The sequence below is a fragment of the Physella acuta genome, unplaced genomic scaffold, assembly GCF_028476545.2.
Source record: "Physella acuta isolate Inbredline_101_S28 unplaced genomic scaffold, ASM2847654v3 ptg000655l, whole genome shotgun sequence".
Lineage (NCBI taxonomy): Eukaryota > Metazoa > Mollusca > Gastropoda > Physidae > Physella > Physella acuta.
The window spans coordinates 53,796-81,219 of NW_026732174.1; the positions used below are offsets into that span (position 1 = coordinate 53,796).

Here is a 27,424-nt window from a genome sequence, read left to right on the forward strand (position 1 = left end):
TATTATTACACTCGTTTGTGCTAGTTGTAATCTGTTTATGTGTAATTGGTACAGTTTCGTTTCTATGTAACCAGTTTCTTATTTTCTACTTGTTAGCATATGCTTGACTTACATTTGCTACTGGGGAAGTTAGCTGCTAGTACTGCTACAAATGTAGTGGTGTAGTTAAGATCTGGGGGAGGGAGGGTGACATGATATATGGTGGCTTAAGAAGAATTTTTTTTAGTGTGTATAGGGGGGTGGATTTAAGGTTTCACCATATTATAGCTTTCGTATACAGTATATGTATGTCATTCAGGTGTTACATGGTGTAAGATTTTTTTTTTAGTGTGTATAGGGGGGGTGGATTTAAGTTTCACCATATAGATTTCATATACAGTATATGTATGTCATTCAGGTGTTACATGGTGTCTTATTGATATATTTATATTGATGGCTTTATAATATATTTTGTAATATTTGTACATTTTTTATGAAAACCTTAGGTTTTCATGACTTTCTTAGAGCATTTTTTCCTTTTACTCAGAGACCCATTTTATTTTCAAGTTTCAAGACACTCCAATTTTAGTTATTTTTTAAAATCTACTTTAATTTTATAGTTAATATTAATGACCTTTATTTTAAAAGTTATTCATTTTAAACTGTTTTATTTTTATATTTTTCTTTCTGACCTATTTTATTTTCATAATTTTTCTGACAGTTTACACATTGCATGCCATCAAATAAGCAAATATAAGAGTGTAAAGGTGTAGTTCAACAATTAAATTCTTATATTTGACTGGATTAAAAACATGAACTTCCTGCATCTTGTTGACTGATGTTAACTCAATAAGAATTAGTTATCATATTTAGCAAGGATATTGTTATAACTGCTGAGTTGTATATGTATACCACAGTTATGCAGTGAGAGGGTAGATGTTACGCTGAGTGAGTGTCTTTGGTTATTTGATCCAATACCATTTTATCTTAATCACTACCATTTGATTATGTTTAGCTATGCTACAGTATATCTTGAGACACGACGACATCAACGCTCACGAAGGATTCGACAGAATAACATCGGTTACTAACTCTATTTATTGCACAATAGAAATGGACATCGGACAGCTTGGATAAACGATACTACAACTAGACAACCTAACTCTAACATAACACGGACAAGACTAACTTCAATCTTCTTCCCTGGCAACAACGAACTCACACTAAAACGTCACTTTCTTGCGTACAGCGTCACACACTCACTCGTTCAATATACGGCCGCACCATCAATCATGCGCACCCATTGCCCTAGTCAAACATGCATCATAACAGATATACCCTTACAATACAACAATACAGAATAAATGCAACACAAATACAAAACAATTTAAATTTTTAATTCTCTCTCAACTTTACATACATAAATGTTCTGAGATTAAACTTCCAAAGAAGTTATAGCCAATTCTTATAGTACAAAACTAACATATATCAACGGGACATAACTCACAAAACATTCAGTTATAGATAACTAAAAACTGTCAGTCAACTAGTCATAAGGGAGATAACCATTAGAATTGTTCTCCAACAGCTATATAAACTATGTTTTTAAGATAATAAAAAACCTGTACTTAGATTATTCTTACCACTTTACAATGTTAGCTGATCACTATGTATGTACATATTTAAATTAACCATAATTTTAAATCTAAATAAATTCACTCAACAAACTTCTTCCTAACCAGGTTTTCTGAACAAACCGTAAGCCCAAGTCTTATGTCTGATCTGTACCATATATCATCTCACAACAGCTTTCATTACACAACAATAACCACTAAATATGCCCAAAGCTTGGAAATTTGTTTCTCTACCTAGAGGTCAAAGTTGAGAACAGTTATAAATAAACTTGCTATAGTTGACAACCAACAGCTTGACCAATGAAAGAGCTTATCTGTCCACCTCTCCAAACACAATATCAAGGGTTCCTGGAAAACAAATTCAACTTATAAGCAGGTTATTCCTTTAGTTCAAAGTATTATTTCTACATTTACATCTCCATTCTACTTTGGGTGCATTAAAACATATAGCTTGGTAGGGCAAGGCTTCCACAATGGTAGGATATTTTTAAAGGGCTTTAACTACAGTGTTTGGCTTCGTTGGGCAAAGGTCAACAACTAGGAAGAATATGTTTAATACTTGAGTACACTCTGCAATGCTAAGCTGTGTAGGTATATTTGATTGCCTAGCATAGATAAATAACCTCAATATCTTGTCTTTAACTCTTTATCTAGAGTATTGAACATTTTTAAATACCCTCAAAGCTCGAGGCCAATTATCAACCCAATTTAAAAACTGTGAATATGATGAATTAACAAATCATCCATTTAACTATTTTAACAACCATACCAAATCATCTTTCAGTTCAGTTTATGAATTGTAAAGGAAATAAATTTGTACGACTAATCCTTCTGACTATTTCCTAGTAGGATTCAAACTCATATACTTACAGCTTTATAAAGATACTAACTACAGTTTAAACTTGGAGAATAACTTACCTATAATAGCCACTACATCAGCCAACATGTGTTTTCTGGACAATTTATCAAGGGCAGCCTGAGGAATAAACACATTGTTAACAATTTTTCTAACATGTTTTACAGTTCCTTAGTATACCACAGTAGCTTGTAGTTTACAAAACATAGGAAATAAACTTTATCTATATATATAATTCTCTTTATGGGGACTATGCAAGACTCTACTCAAATGCACGCCGTTACTCCCCCGCTCTCTAGGCATATAGCTACCACCCCCACCCCCACCGTTCTGGTGAGCTAAGGTTCACCCCAAATGTTTACAATCGAAGAGCCGGGTCGAATTAGTAACGGCTATTAGGGGCAGATAATTTAGCTTTTAAACAATTTGAAACTAAGGAGAGGTAAGAAGTTTTGCTTGATCTTTTCATTGCAGTCTGTAAACTGTCGTGAGGGATGGCTGCTTTCACATTGGCAGAGGGGGGGGGGGGGGGGGGGAGAGGATGTAGGGAAGGGAGGGTAGTGTCAAATTCACTAACTATGAAGTACTGAGAAGTAGAAAATAAAACAACTAAATAATAGCGGCATATAATACGCCGTGGGTCGGCTCAAGATGGAATATTTCAGATATGCTCAGTGACAGGGTTTATATATCTGTCTAAGATAAAATGTTAGATTTAGATGCAAAGTTAGATAAACCAGAGGAGTGCTATCCATGGTCTACTAGTCTTATCCCCCCCCCCCCCCCCCCCCCCCCATGAGTCTCAAGTAATACAACATGAATTAAATTGGTGGCATGTGATGTTGTGGAAGTGGTAGATTAGACCACTGCCGTGGCAGTTGCAGGTTTGTGGCAATTGTAAGGTTCGTAGCCCAATGTACCTTTTTTGTTTTTTTTTTCTTTTCATAGCTTCCCCCAGACACCCCCCCCCCCCCCAGCTGTAAATTGCACCGTACACAGCAGAGTTGAGAATGAGAATTCCATCCCCTGTTAAGGGGTTAAAACTTACTGGCTGAGAAAGCTGCACCCGGTACATTTAATAACAAATTATATAAGTCACTGAAGTGGGAAATATTACATTCAATTCAAATGTCTGACACTGCTTCAGTGTTTTGTGTACACATTAGCTGGGATTGTGTAATTAAACCTTGTTCACATTTTGTGAATGATTATATAATTCTTTGGTGAGGTTTCATAAGAATAACAAGTGGTAAAAAATTTTTTTTAAAACTCTGTAAAATATGACTTCCATCACATCATAGATTTATTGTTATTAAGCAAAAAAGATTATGCAGTTTTTGTTTCATGTACAATATAAACAAGTTAATAAAAAGTCTAGTGACAATTTAAGCGCAATTTCCTTAATTAATTTTTTGTGACCGAACGAAAGGATATTTTTGAAAACTTTCTTCTGCAATATTGTTCTAAATTATGGCAGGAATCGATTGATAAATGTTTCAAGTTGCTAAGTGGTCTGGTTGCCGAGATATGGGCCAAAAACTGCATTTTTTCGAGGTTTTTTGGCTTTTCCGGGAAATCCAGGAAGGAATTCCGGGAATTTTTTTGGCCCACAATCATCCTTGGAACTTGCTTAACATATTGACTTTTGGAACTAGTCCTCGATATTGCTTCGTTGAGGAGGAGATACGACTTAAAGCGCGGACACACATCCATCCCTATACGAGTTAATAATCGCAATTGCCAGTATGGAAATTGCGCTAAAAAATAACAGTAAAATTTCATGTAAAAAATGTTATGACTGAGAGGTCAAAGGTTATCTCTGTATAAAACTATACTCACCAAATGGGCAAATCCTGGGGCTTTAATCTTACACCTGTAGGGTTTGTTGGTGCCATCTGATACAAGGTAGACTCCAAACTCACCCTGGCAATACAGACATTCATTCAATATTAGATAACTACAATTTGTGTGTGGGGGGGGGGGGGGGGGGGCGGAGGGAGGGAGGGGGAGCATATTTTATTTTTTAGAATGTGCAGTTATTTAGATGGGTTTTTTTTTTTTATAAAAAGATTTCTTAATAATGACACCTAATAAATATCCCACAAGGAAATTTTAGGAATGAGATTATTGATCTGCCATGTTACTTGGCAATGGATACAGAATGCAATAAAATATGCATAATAGAAAAATGATCTATTGATTATCTGATATCTCTGAGATGAGGACTGCCATGATACTTGTCTTAAAACCAACATGATTGATACAACATACAAGATAACAAATGCATCTATATACATGATTCTCTTCTGGGAGACGCTAGAAAACAAGCTGTAAACGTGCTCCCTACCACCCCCACCCCTACATAGTCTGGTGAGCTGTGGTTCACTCTAAATGTTTACAGAGCCGGGTTTAGTGACGACTATTAGGGGCAGATAATTTAGTTTGAAACGGTTTTAAACGTAGGGGGGTGGGGGGGGGGGGGGGGTAACTAAGTGGAGTTTACTTTAACAGAGGGGTGGAGGGAAGGAGGGGGGGTTATCGTCCTTAACGATCTACTTATAGTGTTTTAAAGAAATATTTTCAGAGGCAGCGTTGGTAGTGTGGAATTCACAAATTATGAATAACTGAAAAGTAGAAAAAAACTAAATAGCGGCGTATGATATGCCGCGGGTCGGCTTGTAATAGATAATGATCTAAGAATTAACCAGTCTTTCTGAGATGGGGACTGCCATTTAGCTTGTCTTAAATCCCTAGCAGATAGACAGCATGTCTGTAACTTACTTTGGGAGCTTCCACTGCAGCATATGTGGTGCCTGGGGGTACCTGGAAACCTTCTGTAAACAGCTTGAAGTGGTGGATCAAAGCTTCCATAGAGTCCTGGTAGAATTACAGGATTGTAAATTTTGATTTTAAAAAAATCTATTTTAACTATACTTAGACTTAATACATGTAAAGGAAACTAAACAGAAATGGGAAAAAAAATTGGAAAACAACAGACAAATGTGAAAACATATCATGTCAATGGGTTGATGTTTAGATACTATGATGTCGTCATCATGTTAACCATTTTAACCAATCATCCAGTAGTTTTTAAAAATCCACAGTACAGGAATCTGAAGCCTCTTAATCTAAACAGGTCTTAAGGGTAGTTAAACTGATGTGAGGTGGAGATGTATTACAAGAATTGTATTTTTAAAACTGACTAACGCTTATGTCTATCGCACATACATCAACACACGTTATGTTTAGTTTAACTTTAAAAATTAGAAAGGGCAGTTTATTTATTATCATGATAATGTCTGCATGAGCAGACAACTGAACCATAGTCCTATTTATTTTCAGATCTTCATGAAACAATCTTTTCATGAACACGAAGCAGAAGCTATCAGTTTCTATGATATATATGTATGACATATATCCAAGGCAGGTACCCATCAAAGCTGAATTAACTCTACAATGTCTGTCCTACAGACTTAAGCCTATGAAGTGTACAAGAGAGTTTCATGCTAACTATCACAGAGTTGAAGAAACAAACCACAGGCCTTCATTTCAGCTCTACCATTTGACCAATCAAACCCCAATATAATTCCCAAAAACAAAATTCAACAACATTGCCCAAAGGCCTTAAATTCCAGACCTTCATTTTAGCTCTACCATTTGACCACTCCAATACCCAATACATCCAAAAACAAAAGTCCCAGATTTAAAGAAACAAATCCCAGACCTTTATTTCCGCTCTACCATTTGACCACAATATCCCTCTTACATCCAAAAACAAAAGTCCCAGATTTAAAGAAACAAATCCCAGACCTTTATTTCCGCTCTACCATTTGACCACACTATCCCTCTTACATCCAAAAACAAAAATCCTAGAGTTAAAGAAACAAATCACAGACCTTCATTTCAGCTCTACCATTTGACCAATCAAACCCCAATATAATTCCCAAAAACAAAATTCAACAACATTGCCCAAAGGCGTTAAATTCCAGACCTTCATTTTAGCTCTACCATTTGACCACTCCAATACCCAATACATCCAAAAACAAAAGTCCCAGATTTAAAGAAACAAATCCCAGACCTTTATTTCCGCTCTACCATTTGACCACACTATCCCTCTTACATCCAAAAACAAAAATCCCAGAGTTAAAGAAACAAATCACAGACCTTTATTTCAGTTCTACCATTTGACCACTCCAATACCCAATACATACAAAAACAAAAGTCACAGAGTTAAAGAAACAAATCCCAGACCTTCATTTCAGCTCTACCATTTGACCACAATATCCCTCTTACATCCAAAAACAATAGTCCCAGAGTTAAAGAAACAAAAGTCCCAGAGTTAAAGAAACAAGTCCCAGACCTTCATTTCCGCTCTACCATTTGACCACAATATCCCTCTTACATCCAAAAACAATAGTCCCAGAGTTAAAGAAACAAAAGTCCCAGAGTTAAAGAAACAAGTCCCAGACCTTCATTTCAGCTCTACCATTTGACCACAATATCCCTCTTACATCCAAAAACTAAAGTCCCATAGTTAAAGAAACAAATTCCAGACCTTCATTTCAGCTCTACCCTTTGACCACTCCAATACCCAATACATCCAAAAACAAAAGTCCCAGAGTTAAAGAAACAAAAGTCCCAGAGTTAAAGAAACAAGTCCCAGACCTTCATTTCCGCTCTACCATTTGACCACAATATCCCTCTTACATCCAAAAACAATAGTCCCAGAGTTAAAGAAACAAAAGTCCCAGAGTTAAAGAAACAAGTCCCAGACCTTCATTTCCGCTCTACCATTTGACCACAATATCCCTCTTACATCCAAAAACAATAGTCCCAGAGTTAAAGAAACAAAAGTCCCAGAGTTAAAGAAACAAGTCCCAGGCCCTCATTTCCGCTATACCATTTGACCACAATATCCCTCTTACATCCAAAAACAATAGTCCCAGAGTTAAAGAAACAAAAGTCCCAGAGTTAAAGAAACAAGTCCCAGACCTTCATTTCAGCTCTACCATTTGACCACAATATCCCTCTTACATCCAAAAACAATAGTCCCAGAGTTAAAGAAACAAAAGTCCCAGAGTTAAAGAAACAAGTCCCAGACCTTCATTTCCGTTCTACCATTTGACCACAATATCCCTCTTACATCCAAAAACAATAGTCCCAGAGTTAAAGAAACAAAAGTCCCAGAGTTAAAGAAACAAGTCCCAGACCTTCATTTCAGCTCTACCATTTGACCACAATATCCCTCTTACATCCAAAAACAAAAGTCCCAGAGTTAAAGAAACAAATCCCAGACTTTCATTTCAGCTCTACCATTTGACCACCCTAATACCCAATACATCCAAAAACAAAAGTCCCATAGTTAAAGAAACAAATTCCAGACCTTCATTTCAGCTCTACCATTTGACCACTCCAATACCCAATACATCCAAAAACAAAAGTCCCAGAGTTAAAGAAACAAAAGTCCCAGAGTTAAAGAAACAAGTCCCAGACCTTCATTTCCGCTCTACCATTTGACCACAATATCCCTCTTACATCCAAAAACAATAGTCCCAGAGTTAAAGAAACAAAAGTCCCAGAGTTAAAGAAACAAGTCCCAGGCCTTCATTTCCGCTATACCATTTGACCACAATATCCCTCTTACATCCAAAAACAATAGTCCCAGAGTTAAAGAAACAAAAGTCCCAGAGTTAAAGAAACAAGTCCCAGGCCTTCATTTCAGCTCTACCATTTGACCACAATATCCCTCTTACATCCAAAAACAATAGTCCCAGAGTTAAAGAAACAAAAGTCCCAGAGTTAAAGAAACAAATCCCAGACCTTCATTTCAGCTCTACCATTTGACCACAATATCCCTCTTACATCCAAAAACAATAGTCCCAGAGTTAAAGAAACAAAAGTCCCAGAGTTAAAGAAACAAGTCCCAGACCTTCATTTCCGCTCTACCATTTGACCACAATATCCCTCTTACATCCAAAAACAAAAGTCCCAGAGTTAAAGAAACAAAAGTCCCAGAGTTAAAGAAACAAAAGTCCCAGAGTTAAAGAAACAAGTCCCAGACCTTCATTTCCGCTCTACCATTTGACCACAATATCCCTCTTACATCCAAAAACAAAAGTCCCAGAGTTAAAGAAACAAAAGTCCCAGAGTTAAAGAAACAAAAGTCCCAGAGTTAAAGAAACAAGTCCCAGACCTTCATTTCCGCTCTACCATTTGACCACAATATCCCTCTTACATCCAAAAACAATAGTCCCAGAGTTAAAGAAACAAAAGTCCCAGAGTTAAAGAAACAAGTCCCAGACCTTCATTTCCGCTCTACCATTTGACCACAATATCCCTCTTACATCCAAAAACAATAGTCCCAGAGTTAAAGAAACAAAAGTCCCAGAGTTAAAGAAACAAGTCCCAGGCCCTCATTTCCGCTATACCATTTGACCACAATATCCCTCTTACATCCAAAAACAATAGTCCCAGAGTTAAAGAAACAAAAGTCCCAGAGTTAAAGAAACAAGTCCCAGACCTTCATTTCAGCTCTACCATTTGACCACAATATCCCTCTTACATCCAAAAACAATAGTCCCAGAGTTAAAGAAACAAAAGTCCCAGAGTTAAAGAAACAAGTCCCAGACCTTCATTTCCGTTCTACCATTTGACCACAATATCCCTCTTACATCCAAAAACAATAGTCCCAGAGTTAAAGAAACAAAAGTCCCAGAGTTAAAGAAACAAGTCCCAGACCTTCATTTCAGCTCTACCATTTGACCACAATATCCCTCTTACATCCAAAAACAAAAGTCCCAGAGTTAAAGAAACAAATCCCAGGCCCTCATTTCCGCTATACCATTTGACCACAATATCCCTCTTACATCCAAAAACAATAGTCCCAGAGTTAAAGAAACAAATTCCAGACCTTCATTTCAGCTCTACCATTTGACCACTCCAATACCCAATACATCCAAAAACAAAAGTCCCAGAGTTAAAGAAACAAAAGTCCCAGAGTTAAAGAAACAAGTCCCAGACCTTCATTTCCGCTCTACCATTTGACCACAATATCCCTCTTACATCCAAAAACAATAGTCCCAGAGTTAAAGAAACAAAAGTCCCAGAGTTAAAGAAACAAGTCCCAGGCCTTCATTTCCGCTATACCATTTGACCACAATATCCCTCTTACATCCAAAAACAATAGTCCCAGAGTTAAAGAAACAAAAGTCCCAGAGTTAAAGAAACAAGTCCCAGGCCTTCATTTCAGCTCTACCATTTGACCACAATATCCCTCTTACATCCAAAAACAATAGTCCCAGAGTTAAAGAAACAAAAGTCCCAGAGTTAAAGAAACAAATCCCAGACCTTCATTTCAGCTCTACCATTTGACCACAATATCCCTCTTACATCCAAAAACAATAGTCCCAGAGTTAAAGAAACAAAAGTCCCAGAGTTAAAGAAACAAGTCCCAGACCTTCATTTCCGCTCTACCATTTGACCACAATATCCCTCTTACATCCAAAAACAAAAGTCCCAGAGTTAAAGAAACAAAAGTCCCAGAGTTAAAGAAACAAAAGTCCCAGAGTTAAAGAAACAAGTCCCAGACCTTCATTTCAGCTCTACCATTTGACCACAATATCCCTCTTACATCCAAAAACAATAGTCCCAGAGTTAAAGAAACAAAAGTCCCAGAGTTAAAGAAACAAGTCCCAGACCTTCATGTCCGCTCTACCATTTGACCACAATATCCCTCTTACATCCAAAAACAAAAGTCCCAGAGTTAAAGAAACAAAAGTCCCAGAGTTAAAGAAACAAAAGTCCCAGAGTTAAAGAAACAAGTCCCAGACCTTCATTTCAGCTCTACCATTTGACCACAATATCCCTCTTACATCCAAAAACAAAAGTCCCAGAGTTAAAGAAACAAATCCCAGACTTTCATTTCAGCTCTACCATTTGACCACCCTAATACCCAATACATCCAAAAACAAAAGTCCCATAGTTAAAGAAACAAATTCCAGACCTTCATTTCAGCTCTACCCTTTGACCACTCCAATACCCAATACATCCAAAAACAAAAGTCCCAGAGTTAAAGAAACAAAAGTCCCAGAGTTAAAGAAACAAGTCCCAGACCTTCATTTCCGCTCTACCATTTGACCACAATATCCCTCTTACATCCAAAAACAATAGTCCCAGAGTTAAAGAAACAAAAGTCCCAGAGTTAAAGAAACAAGTCCCAGACCTTCATTTCCGCTCTACCATTTGACCACAATATCCCTCTTACATCCAAAAACAATAGTCCCAGAGTTAAAGAAACAAAAGTCCCAGAGTTAAAGAAACAAGTCCCAGGCCCTCATTTCCGCTATACCATTTGACCACAATATCCCTCTTACATCCAAAAACAATAGTCCCAGAGTTAAAGAAACAAAAGTCCCAGAGTTAAAGAAACAAGTCCCAGACCTTCATTTCAGCTCTACCATTTGACCACAATATCCCTCTTACATCCAAAAACAATAGTCCCAGAGTTAAAGAAACAAAAGTCCCAGAGTTAAAGAAACAAGTCCCAGACCTTCATTTCCGTTCTACCATTTGACCACAATATCCCTCTTACATCCAAAAACAATAGTCCCAGAGTTAAAGAAACAAAAGTCCCAGAGTTAAAGAAACAAGTCCCAGACCTTCATTTCAGCTCTACCATTTGACCACAATATCCCTCTTACATCCAAAAACAAAAGTCCCAGAGTTAAAGAAACAAATCCCAGACTTTCATTTCAGCTCTACCATTTGACCACCCTAATACCCAATACATCCAAAAACAAAAGTCCCATAGTTAAAGAAACAAATTCCAGACCTTCATTTCAGCTCTACCATTTGACCACTCCAATACCCAATACATCCAAAAACAAAAGTCCCAGAGTTAAAGAAACAAAAGTCCCAGAGTTAAAGAAACAAGTCCCAGACCTTCATTTCCGCTCTACCATTTGACCACAATATCCCTCTTACATCCAAAAACAATAGTCCCAGAGTTAAAGAAACAAAAGTCCCAGAGTTAAAGAAACAAGTCCCAGGCCTTCATTTCCGCTATACCATTTGACCACAATATCCCTCTTACATCCAAAAACAATAGTCCCAGAGTTAAAGAAACAAAAGTCCCAGAGTTAAAGAAACAAGTCCCAGGCCTTCATTTCAGCTCTACCATTTGACCACAATATCCCTCTTACATCCAAAAACAATAGTCCCAGAGTAAAGGAAACAAAAGTCCCAGAGTTAAAGAAACAAATCCCAGACCTTCATTTCAGCTCTACCATTTGACCACAATATCCCTCTTACATCCAAAAACAATAGTCCCAGAGTTAAAGAAACAAAAGTCCCAGAGTTAAAGAAACAAGTCCCAGACCTTCATTTCCGCTCTACCATTTGACCACAATATCCCTCTTACATCCAAAAACAATAGTCCCAGAGTTAAAGAAACAAAAGTCCCAGAGTTAAAGAAACAAGTCCCAGACCTTCATTTCAGCTCTACCATTTGACCACAATATCCCTCTTACATCCAAAAACAATAGTCCCAGAGTTAAAGAAACAAAAGTCCCAGAGTTAAAGAAACAAGTCCCAGACCTTCATGTCCGCTCTACCATTTGACCACAATATCCCTCTTACATCCAAAAACAAAAGTCCCAGAGTTAAAGAAACAAAAGTCCCAGAGTTAAAGAAACAAAAGTCCCAGAGTTTAAAAAACAAAAGTCCCATAGTTAAAGAAACAAATCCCAGACCTTCATTTCAGCTCTACCATTTGACCACACTATCCCTCTTACATCCAAAAACAAAAGTCCCAGAGTTAAAGAAACAAATCCCAGACCTTCATTTCAGCTCTACCATTTGACCACTCCAATACCCAATACATCTAAAAACAAAAGTCCCAGAGTTAAAGAAACAAATCCCAGACTTTCATTTCAGCTCTACCATTTGACCACTCCAATACCCAATACATCTAAAAACAAAAGTCCCAGAGTTAAAGAAACAAGTCCCAGACTTTCATTTCAGCTCTACCATTTGACCACTCCAATACCCAATACATCTAAAAACAAAAGTCCCAAAGTTAAAGAAACAAAAGTCCCAGAGTTAAAGAAACAAGTTCCAGACCTTCATTTCAGCTCTACCATTTGACCACAATATCCCTCTTACATCCAAAAACAAAAGTCCCAGAGTTAAAGAAACAAAAGTCCCAGAGTTAAAGAAAGAAAAGTCCCAGAGTTTAAAAAACAAAAGTCCCAGAGTTAAAGAAACAAATCCCAGACCTTCATTTCAGCTCTACCATTTGACCACACTATCCCTCTTACATCCAAAAACAAAAGTCCCAGAGTTAAAGAAACAAATCCCAGACCTTCATTTCAGCTCTACCATTTGACCACTCCAATACCCAATACATCTAAAAACAAAAGTCCCAGAGTTAAAGAAACAAATCCCAGACCTTCATTTCAGCTCTACCATTTGACCACTCCAATACCCAATACATCTAAAAACAAAAGTCCCAGAGTTAAAGAAACAAATCCCAGACCTTCATTTCAGCTCTACCATTTGACCACACTATCCCTCTTACATCCAAAAACAAAAGTCCCAGAGTTAAAGAAACAAATCCCAGACCTTCATTTCAGCTCTACTGGGTGGTGTGACCTTGTTGTCATCTGTCTTGATCTCTCCCTGGGGCATCTTGTTCATGCACTGCAGGATAATCCTCAAGCTCTGCCTCATCTCCTCCATACGAATCAAATACCTGCAGACAGCCATACACTAGCTTCAAACATTTGGACACAAAACAAAACAGTTATCAATGAGACTACGAGTTTAAATACAAAAGCAGTTTCAAATTGGAGTCATCTGAGTGTATGGTGCATATCAAGTTGGCACGTAATACTTAAGTGTGGTTGAGGGGAATTTCCGTTCAACATAACACTTTAGAACAAAAAACAAGTAGATGAAGTTAAAATACTTGATGAAATAATCATCTGTAGTCTATGAAACTACTAGTTAAACATAATGAAGTAATAATCAGTTACATAACTTTGAGAGCATAGCAGTTAATACATAATGCAGTAATAATTGTTGATGATGAACAGAGTAATAGAAATAATTAGTTATAAAGTAAGTAACATTGTTTTTGGTTCAACTAAGGCTTTGGAAGTACAAGAAAAAAAAGCAGGCTGAATTTGGAGTCAACAGGACATATATTATATATGGAGAATAACTTGTCACGTAAGATTATATGTTGGTGGAAATTACCCAAAATAATACAATTAAGAAGAAAAAGGAACTAAATAAAACAATATTTGGTTCTCATAAAGTTATCAGATTAATATCAGTTATCAGTTAGTTTTGTATAATATTTTACGAGCATTTATTTTCACAAGGATCAGAGTTATTGTTAAAGCCTTGGTTAGGGGATCTAAAATAAATGGCTATGAATACAATATATCATGACTTGTGTATAAAAAAGGATCCAAAGTAAACTAATGATTTTATTCACAATGTCATATTTGTGATAAAGTGTCATAAATATGGTTCCCTTGACAATGTCACATATATCAAACATGTTATACTTGTCAAAATATATCACACTTGCAAGCAAGATAGTCATACTTGTCACATTCTGACATGCCTATGACATTCTGACACACCTGTGACATTCTGACACGCCTGTGACATTCTGACATGCCTGTGACATTCTGACATGCCTGTGACATTCTGACACACCTGTGACATTCTGACACACCTGTGACATTCTGACACACCTGTGACATTCTGACACACCTGTCACATTCTGACACACCTGTCACATTCTGACACACCTGTCACATTCTGACATACCTGTCATAACAATCTCCTCTGTTCCCTACAGGCACATCAAAGTCAACCTCTGCATAGGAATCATAGGGCTGAACCTTACGAAGATCCCATTTAATTCCTGACCCACGCAGCATCACACCACTGAAAGAGAAATGGCAAAATACAGTTAACATTTCATCACACACTCAAACTACAACTAAATCTGAAAGATCAGTAAAACATTTCTTCTTGTGGACAGAAAAAAATTGTTTTCCTTCACATTATTAAGCTATCTAAATTAAATGTTTTTTCCTTTTACAAAATATGTACTAAAATTTTGAAGACACTGCTCAGAAACGCATCAAAGTATTCTGATGAGCATTAATTTAATGCTCATAAAATTAGATCAAAATATTCTGAGGACAATGCTCATAATAATATATTTCAAATTCTTAAGACAATGTTCATAAAGATATTTCAAAATATTCAGAAGACAACGCTAACACAAATATTTCAAATATTCTTAAGAAACTGCTATCACAAATAGATCAAAGTATTCTGAAGACAGTTCTTAATGGTATAATGATGAAAAAAATAAAAAGTTCCTGCATTTACACTGAAATACTACTCTCTATCTTATCTCAAAACAAAAAGTTGTATATCCACTTTTCATATTGCTATTTGTGTTCCACCCCACATTCTCCACATCACAATGCTATCATGTTGGGCATGAGGATAAGGCTTCAAAACAAAGCAAATCTATATAGGATAATTTTTATCATGTAGGAAATCAAGTACCCTGTTGTTGACTCACACAGCTAACATGATGCCAACATTAAGTAGGAAACAAATGATGTGTCCCTACCTGAAGCCGTAGTTAAGAGCGTCCTCTGCTGAGATGACACCAATGTTAACAGTCCTAGCCTTCCAGATCCTGTTCTCTGTTAAAAGGTCGTCCACCTCGTCCAGCCTCTGGCCAAACTTGCAGGCCCACTCGTAGATGTCTTCCATCAGACCAAGGGGCATGTCCTAAAACAAGAGCAACAATATTTTTAAATTACTCGTTTAGATACATGAACAAAATCTATATAAATCTAGAAAATCTTTAACTCTTAAAGACCGGCATTATTTTCACATTTCACAGGAATTATTTTTTTCAAGTACCCGTGCAGCAAAATGACTTGTATTATTTTCCCAAAAGTTTATATATAAATTTCAATTGAAAGCCCCACAAACTAATATTAATTTTATATAATGAATTATTTATTGAAGAAAGTAAATCAGTTTTAAATAAGCAAAATTAATGTTAAACTTTTCACAGGGAAATAATACTCTTCTGCTGGGAATGATAAAAATTATTTTTAGTAACCTCCCATTCATAGAGGTGGGACGGAGTGGTCTAACAGTAGAGAGCTGGACTGCTAACCCGTAAGTCTCAAGTTCGAATCCGGGTTCAAGTTAGTAGACCGTCCCCGAGTCCACCCAACTCTGAAGGGTACCTAACTCAAGTGAGGGAAAGTAAAGGCGGCTGGGCATAGTGCTGACCACACTATCTCTTCATATGCCGAGGTCACAGAAACAAGTGAACTCTACTTCACTTGCTCCATAGACCGTCAGGTTTGAAAGGGAAACTTTACTTTACTTTTACTTATTCGTAGAGAATCAAAGTGTGTCTATTTTTAATCCTAAATTTCCCTAAAACAATGTTTTAACAAACTAATTTGAATAAATACTGACCAGAGTTACACCACCAGGTCGGTAATAGGCAGCGTGGAGACGAGCCCCAGACACTCTTTCATAGAACTCCATCAACTGTAACAGACAGAGAGTTACATACTCAAAGCATGGAAAAAAAGGAATTATTAAAAACTAACACACAATGCAAATTTTGGCTGCTGTTGTCGTTTGGTCAATTTCTTTCGTTAAAAAAATCCAGCACCAACAGCATTAAATGTATAACATGCTGCACACCAGCTCTCAGTTACATACAATTTTACATATACTGTATGGAGGTGACAGTGGTAGTATATCAGAAAAAAAAAAAACAGGCAACAACGCGCTTTCCCAAGATCCTGTTTTAACTCAATTTTTTCTTTTGCTTTATACTTTTTGTATACATTTTTGTTGTAATCAATCAAAATGGAACAAATCTGTGGCCATATCTCTTATCGTTTTATATATTCAGAAAATCCATTCCACCAAGTACTTAATATAAAAATTATAATGAAAACAAATGTTTAAAGGCGTTAATAATTTTAAACACTGGAGTTTAAACAGTCTGGTTCTGGGGCAATGAACTTTCTAAACTAGTACCAGACTAAATGGGCATTGGTGACCTTCAGTTTTAGCTTTCACCTACCATAAGACCAGTTTTAGCTTTCACCCACAATAAGACATGAATAAATCTTGTACTGGGGTAGTGTTGACATTAACCCTTTACATACCAAACTTAAATAAACAGATTAACCCAATGACCACCAGATTTGTATGGGATCTTGACTACTTCTTGCCTAGCCTGTGGTCATTATTCACAGAAATAGTTACGATATACGTAGAGGATTTCTTTCAGCAATTTTCCTATTCCAACCCTCCCCTCACCCAACGTTGAAGAGATGCCTGAAAGAAACAAGTTTCATGAAGTATGTAATGAAGATTTACCTTTTCTCTCTCCTCAAACAGCCAGAAAAGTGGTGTCATGGCACCAATGTCCAGGGCATGACTTCCAATAGACATGATGTGGTTCAAGACGCGGGTAATTTCACCAAACAGTGCTAAAACAAAACAGTGGTACACATTCAAAACAAGTAAAACAAACAGAAAATTTGTTTAACATTTTAGTCATACTGCATAAGTCTCCAGGGAATAACTAAGCACTGAAAACACATGTAAAATTGAAGCAGGCTGACATGTAGAGTGTATAGAGGACTAATGCAGTACGACCACTTTTTTTGTGAAATTGATGTACATTTCTACTTATATTGTCATTGATACAAGTACAAGAACACTCATGTCAGAAAAGTAGAATGCAAACATTTTATGAATTTTTAATCATACTATTTTGCACTATTTTAATATTGAAATTGAGATTTATAAACTCATTTTTCCACGAGATTATGTTTGTTGGACATATAGCATTTGTCCTCAATACACTCAATGTGACACATCTGTGACACCCATGTTGCAGTGACCTTAAGAGAACAGAGAAAGCAAAAAGGTTTTCACCACTTGTAACAGAAAACACTCCAATCACAAATCATTCAATCTATATTACTATATATATAATTCTCTTCTTGGATATCCTCGAAAACACCAAGCTGTAAGCGCGCCTAGCTGCCCCCTCTCTTCCTCTCTAGGCATATCCCTACCACTCCCACATGGTCTGGTGAGCTGTGGTTCACGCTAAATGTTTACAATTGTAGAGCCCTATTAAGGGCAGGTAATTTAGTTTGAAAAACGATTTTAAACTTAGGGGAGGTAACTAAGAGGAGGCTGCTTTCACGGAGGGGGTGTAGGATAGGGGTTGGGGGAAAGGAGGGTGGGGGGGGGGTTATCGTCCTTAATGACCTACTGATAGTGTTTTAAAGCAAATATTTTCAGTGGCAGCATTGTTACTGTCGAATTCACAAATTATGAATTACTGAAAAGTAGAAAATAAAACAAATAAATAGCGGCATATGATACGCCACAGGTCGGTTCGTATGAATTACAAGAGTTGTTTTAAAATATTATTAAAAACCAGTACTTAAATCTGATGAGGGAAAATAATTATTTCTTGACATCCTCTTTAACTGTTCAACTGTTGGTAATTTGATTAAATATCTATCCCTTTCGAACATCTAGTCAACTCTGATCTTATTTTTGGCTGAGCTATCTAACAGTTCATCCATTGGACTTTTGATTCAATATCGTAACCTGTAGAATTTCTTGCCAACTCTGTTACTATTTTTTGAGGATCTATTAATTCTATTGTACTTTTCAACTTACTTCTGATCATCTTAGCTTCTTGTCAACTCTGTTACTATTTTTTGAGGATCTATTAATTCTATTGTACTGTTCAACTTATTTCTGATCATCCTAGCTTCTTGTCAACTCTGTTACTATTTTTTGAGGATCTATTAATTCTATTGTACTTTTCAACTTACTTCTGATCATCTTAGCCCTGGGGGGCACCTGAATGTTCAGCAACTTTTCAATGGCTAGACAATAAGCCTGTTCACTGCACATCATGGACACATAGTCAAGTCGGTCGAAATAGGGTAAAGCCTGATAAAAAAAAACATTAAGTAGCTCAATATTTCAAATAACCGTGAAAACAGCAATACATTTAGTCATTATTGAAATTTGGTGGTAAACTACATTTAAAACTTTAAAGAGAAATATGGTTTAAGTATGCAGAATAATAAGCTTTTATTAGTTTTAAATATTGCCTCTTCTATTTAACTGAAGAAGCAACTGAGTATCTTTATAATCATGTATATGTCACTTGTTAAATAAAATGATAGTTAAGTGTTGTAAGCAGAGGAGGTCAGAGTTCAGCTTGCTTGTAGTTGTAGTCTGTGTGTTTTGGCTTGGGCTAGAGTAGTGGTGGCACAGGAAAGTTTCATTTTTGTGAGGCCAGCTGAATTAGATTGTTCACACTTCTATGTGCTTGCTTCTGTTCTCTTCTTCTAAATTCCGTTTGCGCCCAAGACCAATGGGGCAAATGAAGGGATAGTGTGGTCAGCACTATGCCCAGCTGCCTTTGTTTCCCCATAACGTTAGTTAGGTGCCCATCAGAGCTGGGTGGACTCAGGGACGTTCCACTGATCAAACCCGGATTCTAACTCAAGACTCTTGGTTTAGCAGTCTAGCTCTCTACCACTAGGCCACACCATCCCATATGCTAGTGAGATCAATTGGTACCAAAATTGGACTGGTGACCTTGAATCCCATCTGGCTATACTGTTCTATTTTCATGGTTGAGTAAATCATAGTCAGTACATTGGTTTGTTCATTAACTCTTCCCGTTTGTGTCAGAATCACATGGGGCAGATAAAGTAGAGTTCATCTGTTTCAGTGTCAGCACTATGCCCAGCTGCCTTTACTTTCCCTAACGTGAGATAGGTACCCATCAGAGATGGGTGGACTCAGGGACATTCTACTGACTTGAACCCTGATTTGAACTCAAGACTTTTGGGTTAGCAGTCTAGCTCACAACTACTATGCCATGTCAATTAGTTTCATTAAGGTATTGAAATTACACTGTTTGTTGAATATTGCTAGAACATTAGCATAAACCAACTCAGTAACAGACCTGTGTGTAAGTTTTGTACTCTATCAGCTTCTCTGTGCCCCTGTGCAGTAGTCCAATGTGAGGGTCAGCCCTGAGCACCGACTCACCACTGAGGGTGAGTACAAGTCGCAGCACACCATGGGCGGCGGGGTGCTGGGGGCCAAAGTTCAACACGATATTTTGTATCCTCCCGTCTGGCTCGGGCACTCTCACTAAAACAGATGAGCATTTGTAAGTCATACGTCTAAGTCACTAATAACATACATTTTTTTTTAAACTGTAATATACGATAAATTGCAGTTTAGGCTACTGGCAAGTTTCACTACAGCATACACTACAGCTACAATTAAAGACGAATTACATACATATTTTATTTATGTATTAAAATTAAGTTGTTTTTTTTTTACAAAATTGTATAGCAACTATACCACCCCTGATTAAATTCTGTACTGACCATAACATTAATCCAAAAAATCTAGGTGTTATAATGTAAGGAACAATTTGTCTTTTATCTAATTCTAAAAATGTCTTCAGATCAAACCTTATCACTAACCCTAATCCCAAACCATAATGCCTAACCCTAAAAAAAGAAAAATAAATAGAGTCAAAAGGAATAGAACCCAAGGCATGCAAACAAGATGCCTGATGCACAACCACATTGACCACCGGAGCAATTAACACAACATAGCAAGACTATATATTTTAACAATAATGATTGATTGGCTAAATATAGCAATTATGAAATAGAGTGTGGAGGCTGTTCAAAGTGAACTACGAATAGACACTCTCAATTTAAATGGCCAGTATACCAGATAACAATACTTCGAGCCCAGGCTATACAAGTGTGTGTATAATGTAAGCAACATCCCAAGTACAACTTACAGTCATAAGGGGGCAGTTTCATTTCTCTATCAGCAAACTCAGGGTAGAACAATGGGTGTTTGTAATCCTTGTAGTAGTCTTTATCAGGGTACCAGACTTCATGTGATTGGCTGTAATTTAAAAAAAAAAAAAAAAGCAAACTTAAAAAATATTAGCCATTTAATTTTTTAAATTAATTTAACTTAATTGAAGCACAACAGGTTGAGGTCAATTTATAAGCTCAACTATAAGTAAACAAAACCAAACTTTAACAAAGAAACATGATCTTACATCTTTAACTACTAAACCAAAAGAAAATAATTGTTGTATACATGACCACCAACAAAGCAATCATGAGATTTATAACAGTTAAATGTTTATGAATGAATGTTGGGAGTGTGTGTGTTAAAAAAAAGGCGAATTGGATTCAGGGAGACAGTGGGGTGGTACGCATGCGCGGGAGGAAGGAAGGGAGGCAAGAAGATGACGAGGTCTGAGTGAATATGATGCCTGTGTGAAACAAAATAAAATATGAAAACTTGCAAGAAGAAGGCTTGACTTTTGTTTTTCGTATGTATATTATAAAGGGTAGGGAAAAGGCCTGTGACAAGATTGCATTTACTAATGCTATTAGTAAGTCAGATAAACTTTTACTGTTCTTAATGTACTTTTTAAAATTAACCATAATCAAGAAAACACAACATAATTAGTGAATGAAATAGGTCTTGAATTGTGAATGTAATCATGAATTATTGAATAATTTTATCAATAAAAAATTAATGGAACCTTGTAAAACAATGCTAGATTTTATAAGTTTATTTAAATTGTGCATTACTTCTTTTCATCAGTATAGGCGTAAAGATTTTAATTTAAGGTGCACTCCTGAAAGTAAAACAATTAGAATAGAACAGTCTGATAGAGAGTATTCAACTAATCACCCAAGAAACTAAACAATGGCCTAATTTAAAATATGGAATATTATAAAAATTATTTATACGAGTATATGATGAGCAGTTTCAGCTTTTATTTTTAATTAAAACAATTTCTGTCTATTGGAATAAAGGGCTTCTGACTTTATTAGTAAGATTAGCTTAGTCATAGATCATCATCAGACATAGTGTCATATAGAACCTAAGTTAGACCAGATCTAGGACTAGAATACCAAAGTATTAACTATGTCTAGTCAAATAAAGTCACCATTAGTGATTTGACTAGGCTAGATTAGCCTAATCATTAGGCCAGGGGTCTCCAAACTACGGCATCCAGCCCGCCAAGTCCTCTCATCCGGCCCGCGGAGATCTTTTCGTCCAAGGAAAAATCGTTTGTTAGTGATGGTTGAGAAACTTTGCCCAGAAAAATCAAAGACATGCCTGGAAGAAATTGGCCCCCGAACTGAAATTTGATTGATAGTTAATGCGGCGCTCGGACTGAAAAGTTTGGAGACCCCTGCTGTAGGCTAATAGTTTTTTAATTGCACATCCAATTGTTTATTGATAAATTGTAGGCTAAAGTTACAGTTTTAAATTAGTTTAAGGCTAATGCTGCTAAATTATGCGGCTAATAGTAGTCTTGTTTTTGTGATATTTCCATCTACCCTTAGATCTAATAGGCGAAAAAAAAGTTAATCTTTAGTTTGACTTGAGGCATTGCTGCTAAAAAACAAACTAGGTCTAGTTTTTATTTTCGAAGTGACTGCTCTGAAAAAGATCTTTTCCACAAGCGCTATCTGGCCGGCAAATGATGCAAAACGCAATGACCTAATTATCTGCGCAATGGGCTCAAATTAAATTAAATACTATTAATAGCTGCACAGTGGACTTATTTTATTCTATTATAGCTGCACAATAGGATCAATTACTCTTTTAGCTTTATTCTTCTGACAAAACTATCTGTACCATGTAGTCTAGCAGTTGCGCTTCGGGCGGGTCTTCAGGGGTTGAGGGATTATAGTATATAGTATTTATAGCCAGCAAAGAGTTCGTCTTTTTCATGTCTTCTTATGAATTATTGGTAGATCTAGGCCTAATGAAAATAATCTAGAATTGAGTCTAGCTAGACCTAGACATCTTGATCTATAATTTAAATAAAAAATAAAATGATGTTGTTGGGACTATGTTGTACACTGAGTTGAGTGACATACTATGATTCTATGATACTACTACTACTGTACTTACTATTACTACTACTTAGTACTGTACGCTTAAAAAGCTAATTAAATGAAGACACAGGGTAGGTCAAAAGTAAAACAATTTTAAATTTAGACTTTTACTAGAAACTAGAACATAGATATAAAATCTCGTCTAAAATAGTCTAAATCAAGATTGGATTTAGTATTTTAGATGTAGATCTAAAATTCTAAATCAGTCTTAGAATATCTAGATCTAGATCTAAATCAGTCTTAGAATATCTAGATCTATACGTCTAGTAATATAGATCTAGATCTAGATCTAGTATTTTTACTAGATCTAGAAATCTAGATCTAGATCTAGAGAGAAATCTAATCTAGATTCAAATTTATTTTAGTTTGTTTTGGTTACACAACAATCTGGCAAAGGCCGCAAGTAAGACATCACAAGGGCAAACCTACATAATTATTTTACAATATATTATAAGGCAACTTCATGCACACAAATCAGATTTAGCATAAAACATAAAGAAATTACCGAATCGCCGTGCAAACAGGGCCATAATTTAGCGTTGATCGTTTTAATAAACCAACAGTAGCAACTTTTTTTAGCACAGACCCTAGAGCGGCCATCTTGATAGGTACTGTTGAAGAGGCAGCTGGTTTGATTTTAGAAAACTGTTTCCTGTATATTTGATCTTAGTGCACATTACACTTGATTCCGTCTAAGCCTAGTTTCTAGACCCGCGCTTTTATTTTTAGTTTATTATTTTAGTTCATTAATATATTTAAAGAAAATCATTTGTTTCTCATTTTTAGTGCATTATTATATAAAAGCTTGTTATTACATTTTTTTTATAAATTATTGTTTATTATTAAAACTGTTAATACAAACCTCCAAACAATTGCGAACAAAATGAACACGAAAAATGTGCGTATAAGTATAATATCACAGAAAATAGTAATTTATATTGAGAATTTTAATTGATTTAAAAAAATTAATTAAGTCAAATTTGATGTCAGATTGAATTACCATCGGCTGATCTTGACCCACGTGCCAAGTTTCAAACGTAGTGGTCGAAATTTCGCTCGTCAGTTTCGATCCATGACGAAGTACGACAGACTGAGGAAGCAAGTTAAATAAAAGCTTGTTAAAATGCATTAAAAATGTTTGAATAGCATGCCTTTATGTAATAATCCACTAAAAAGGAGAAAATAATTTATTTTCTTTAAATATATTGTAATAATAATCTACTATCTAAATAACTATAAATAAAAGCGTTGGTCGTATAATAGTACGTAGTAGTTGGAAAAGTCTGCATATTAATTTTTTTTTAATTTAATTAATTCATAAAAAAATGAATTAGGCATCCAATTAAAATCAAATTTGATGCCAGATTGCATTTTCTTCAAGTCTTGACCCATGTGTCAACTTCGAAACGAAGTGCCCGAAATTTTGCTTGCCCGTTTCGATCTATGACGGCCGACAGACAAAGAAAGCAAGTTAAAATAAAAGGATGTTAAAACAGTGATCTATAATACTTACATTTAGCCATTTTTTAAAAAACATTTAAAAGAGATCGAGTTCCGATCAATATACATAATAATTGCCCGTTTATACGAAGTACAACTAGAGAGTTTCTTCCAAGCATCTCTTCGCGGTGGATGGGGGGGGGCCGTGCCCCCCCCCCTCGCCGCGCTAACGTATATATATATATATATATATATATATATATATATATATATATATATATATATATATATATATATATTTATTTATTTATTTATTTATATATAATATGTGTTTGTATGTGTGTGTGGGCGTGTATAGTGTATAGTCTATAACCATTTCTAACAGTAGCCAATGTCAATTCTTATTAAGACGTGCACTTACGATTTTTACTTTCTCGTATATACGAAGTATAGAGAAAGTCTTGTAATCGTGCAAAAAAAAAAAATCTTTTTTTTTTGTTTCTAATTAAATAAGTTTCTAATTTTGGATCCTTCTGATGGCACATTTAAATGTCAATGTTTAAAACTATTGAATTAAAAAAAAACTGTTTGAGGACTGTAATAGATCAGTAGCGTAGCGAGGGGGGGGGGGGGCGGGGGGGGGGACATATGTTCCCGGGCGCCGACCTTAGGGGGCGCCAAAATGGGTTGGAAAGATAAATTGAAAGGTTGAGGGTGGTGTAAATCGAAAGTTTGAGGGGGGTGCAAATGGAAAACTCGAGGGGGGGGGGTGCAAATCGAAAGTTTGAGGGGGAGGGGTTGCAAATGGAAATCTCGAGGGGGAGGTGCAAATCGAAAAGTTTGTCCCCGGGCGCCGGGAAGGGTTGCTACGCCTCTGATAGATATAGATGTTTGAAAGGGAAGAATGTTTGCTCTGATGTGTCTCGTTGCAATAACATAATTTTTCCGATTGCTTAAAATTTGTATCATTTTAATTCTCTGTAATCACAAATTTATTTCAGCTGTACTTAAAAACCCAATTTCACCCCGTCCCGTCCCCCCCCCCCCCCCACCCACCACGCCGGGGGAGAAAAAATCCCTTGAATCATTATTTAATTACACATTTGAATTTTCAGGTTGGTTTTTTTTTTTTATTTTTTTTTTTTTATATTTAGACGTTTTGTATTAGATCAATGTATAAGTAAACCATCTTAAATGAATGAAAGTAGGCTACAAGTAAGAAAGAAATATTACTATTGTTAATCTGTATCAGTCCTCATAAGCCGGTGATGAAAACTAATACTAAATAAAACTCTACTTTAACGACAATACAGTCACAATAAAAAAAAAAAATTTATAATTTGTGGATCATCCAAGTACATCAGGGGTCGGCAACCTTATGAGACGGAAGAGCCAAAAGTTCCAATTTACAAAAGTTTCCTGTTTTACTGGACCTCCAAATATTTTAATTTGCCCTTGAGCTCTGTCGAGTTATTACTTCACAAAAGTTTGTTTTTCAAATCCAGCGATTTCATGTGAAGCGAACCAGCATCAATTCTAAAAGCTCAGTATTGATCTAATTTGTTTTTTTTCTGTTGAGATGATCTACTATAAACGTCAGAGTACTTGCATTATTTGAATAGCTCTAATCTCCCAGGAATCCACCAGTCATTTTATTTAGAGTAATGCTGAAGCAGTGGCGTAGCGAGGTCGGGTGTCACCCGGTGCGGCATTTAATGGTGTCACCCCCCCCCCCCTCAAGTTTTTGATTTGCACCCCCCCCCCCCCGTCAAGTTTTTCTCTATATATTTTGCTATTTTTTGCCTTGGTGTCACCCCCCTAAATGGTGTCACCCGGTGCGGTCCGCACCCCCCCCCGCCCCCCCCCCCTCGCTACGCCTCTGTGCTGAAGCAATTCATGTCAATAGTAGCATTGGTTTCATCATATTTTTTCAGACTTTTCGAAATTAAGTATATCGCTCTCCGTGTCTTCAACGAAAGCAAGTAATTTTTTTTCGAAACAATCCACTTTATCTCGTTTAGTTTCTATGTAATATCCACCATGAAGTTGAATGCTTCAATTCGGGATGGACAATTTAATAGGAAGTACATAGAAAAAGGGAGTAACTAAAATATTCTAATAGAATAGCGAGTGTTTAGTGTTTATATTCATTATCATATCGTTCTTTACCGAGTGTTGAAGACTAATATTATTATGAGTTATAAAAATAAAATAATTATTAATATGTGTGCATGGAGCGGTCTCACAACGTTCATCCGATAGCCATCAAACTTCAGGGACTTGATTAAAACACTCCAGGGAAGGTTTCTGTAAAAAAATCTTTTTTTTTTAAATTTCGCAAGGGCGGCAACACGGGATGGTGTGATTTTTCTCTATATACGGTATATAAAAAATAAAAGACTATTGCGGGTTCCACTCAGTTTTATCCGGGTGCCATAAAACTTTAGGGAGTTGATGAATACTCCCGAGAAGGTTTCTGGGGTGGGAGGGGGGTGGGGTGGGTGGGTGGGGTGGTGGCGGAGGGGGATTTAAATTTGCATGGGCGGCCCCCCGGCAAGAATCGATTTGGCGCCCTGGTCTTTCCCGACAGCGCTATGGCGACTACGTTCGGTCTAAACAGTGTGATAGACTATGGATAGGATAAGGCGTTACCATCGCTCACTAAATTGAATCAGGCGTGTCCTCTGGCGCCCTGGTAAGGTGCGATTAGGCTTCAAATAAAAATGTCTGTTTCGGCCCCCCAAAGGCTCACATTGGCCGCTGAGGGCCATGTAATACGTTTTATTTTAATAATCAGAAAAATTGGTTAATTAGATTATTAACTGGGATGTTTCTTTTTGTCCGTAAAAAAATCCAAACAGTTTCGTCACTTTGCGAATGATGCAATTAGCATCTATTTTTAGATAATCCAATCAGAAATTGAGATCGAGCATCTAATAATAGACCATTAGTAACGCTAACATATTACATCAATCACACTGATGTTTAAAACACGTCAGATAATTTTGCAATCTGCATCATTGTTAACAGGATGCTATTTAGCATGATGGCGCCTTTTAGTTTTAAGGAGCCAGGGGTCGTACGCCGCGGCTAAGCAGTAGTGTAATTGGGGGGGAGGGGGGGGAAGGGGGCTCCCGAGAGCGCCCCTCTACGTCTTTGACACATGGGCGGTCACCGAAGTGTGTTCTACCATATTATTTCAGTGAGTGATTAATGTACACTCAAGGTTTTCATACGGTAGTGTAGGTAAACCAGTGTCCCGATATTTATGATCCAAGCGCAGGCATTGTTTACATTTACATAACTCACTTTTAGAGAACAAGGTTACGTGTCTAAGAATATAGGATTGGTAACGCATGGATAAAACCCTTTTTATATATTTCTTCGGACTTTCTTCTATTCCCGCGGCATCGCGCGGAGACCGG

General features: G+C 36.6%; 1 protein-coding gene across 1 annotated transcript; it reads right to left on the reverse strand.

Moving 5' to 3' along the window:
* Window positions 1–1,359: 1,359 nt before the first annotated feature.
* Window positions 1,360–23,187, reverse strand: LOC131948649 (NADH-ubiquinone oxidoreductase 49 kDa subunit). The gene is made up of 13 exons (XM_059310265.1): window positions 23,065–23,187; window positions 20,423–20,532; window positions 19,562–19,752; window positions 18,411–18,531; window positions 16,927–17,039; window positions 16,006–16,080; window positions 15,134–15,297; window positions 14,311–14,430; window positions 13,090–13,219; window positions 5,251–5,346; window positions 4,309–4,392; window positions 2,532–2,589; window positions 1,360–1,961 (listed from the first exon to the last, which is right to left on the reverse strand). Exons 1-13 carry the CDS (start codon window positions 23,157–23,159, stop codon window positions 1,924–1,926), a joined length of 1,395 nt encoding a protein of 464 aa, XP_059166248.1. The 5' UTR covers window positions 23,160–23,187; the 3' UTR covers window positions 1,360–1,923.
* Window positions 23,188–27,424: the final 4,237 nt, after the last annotated feature.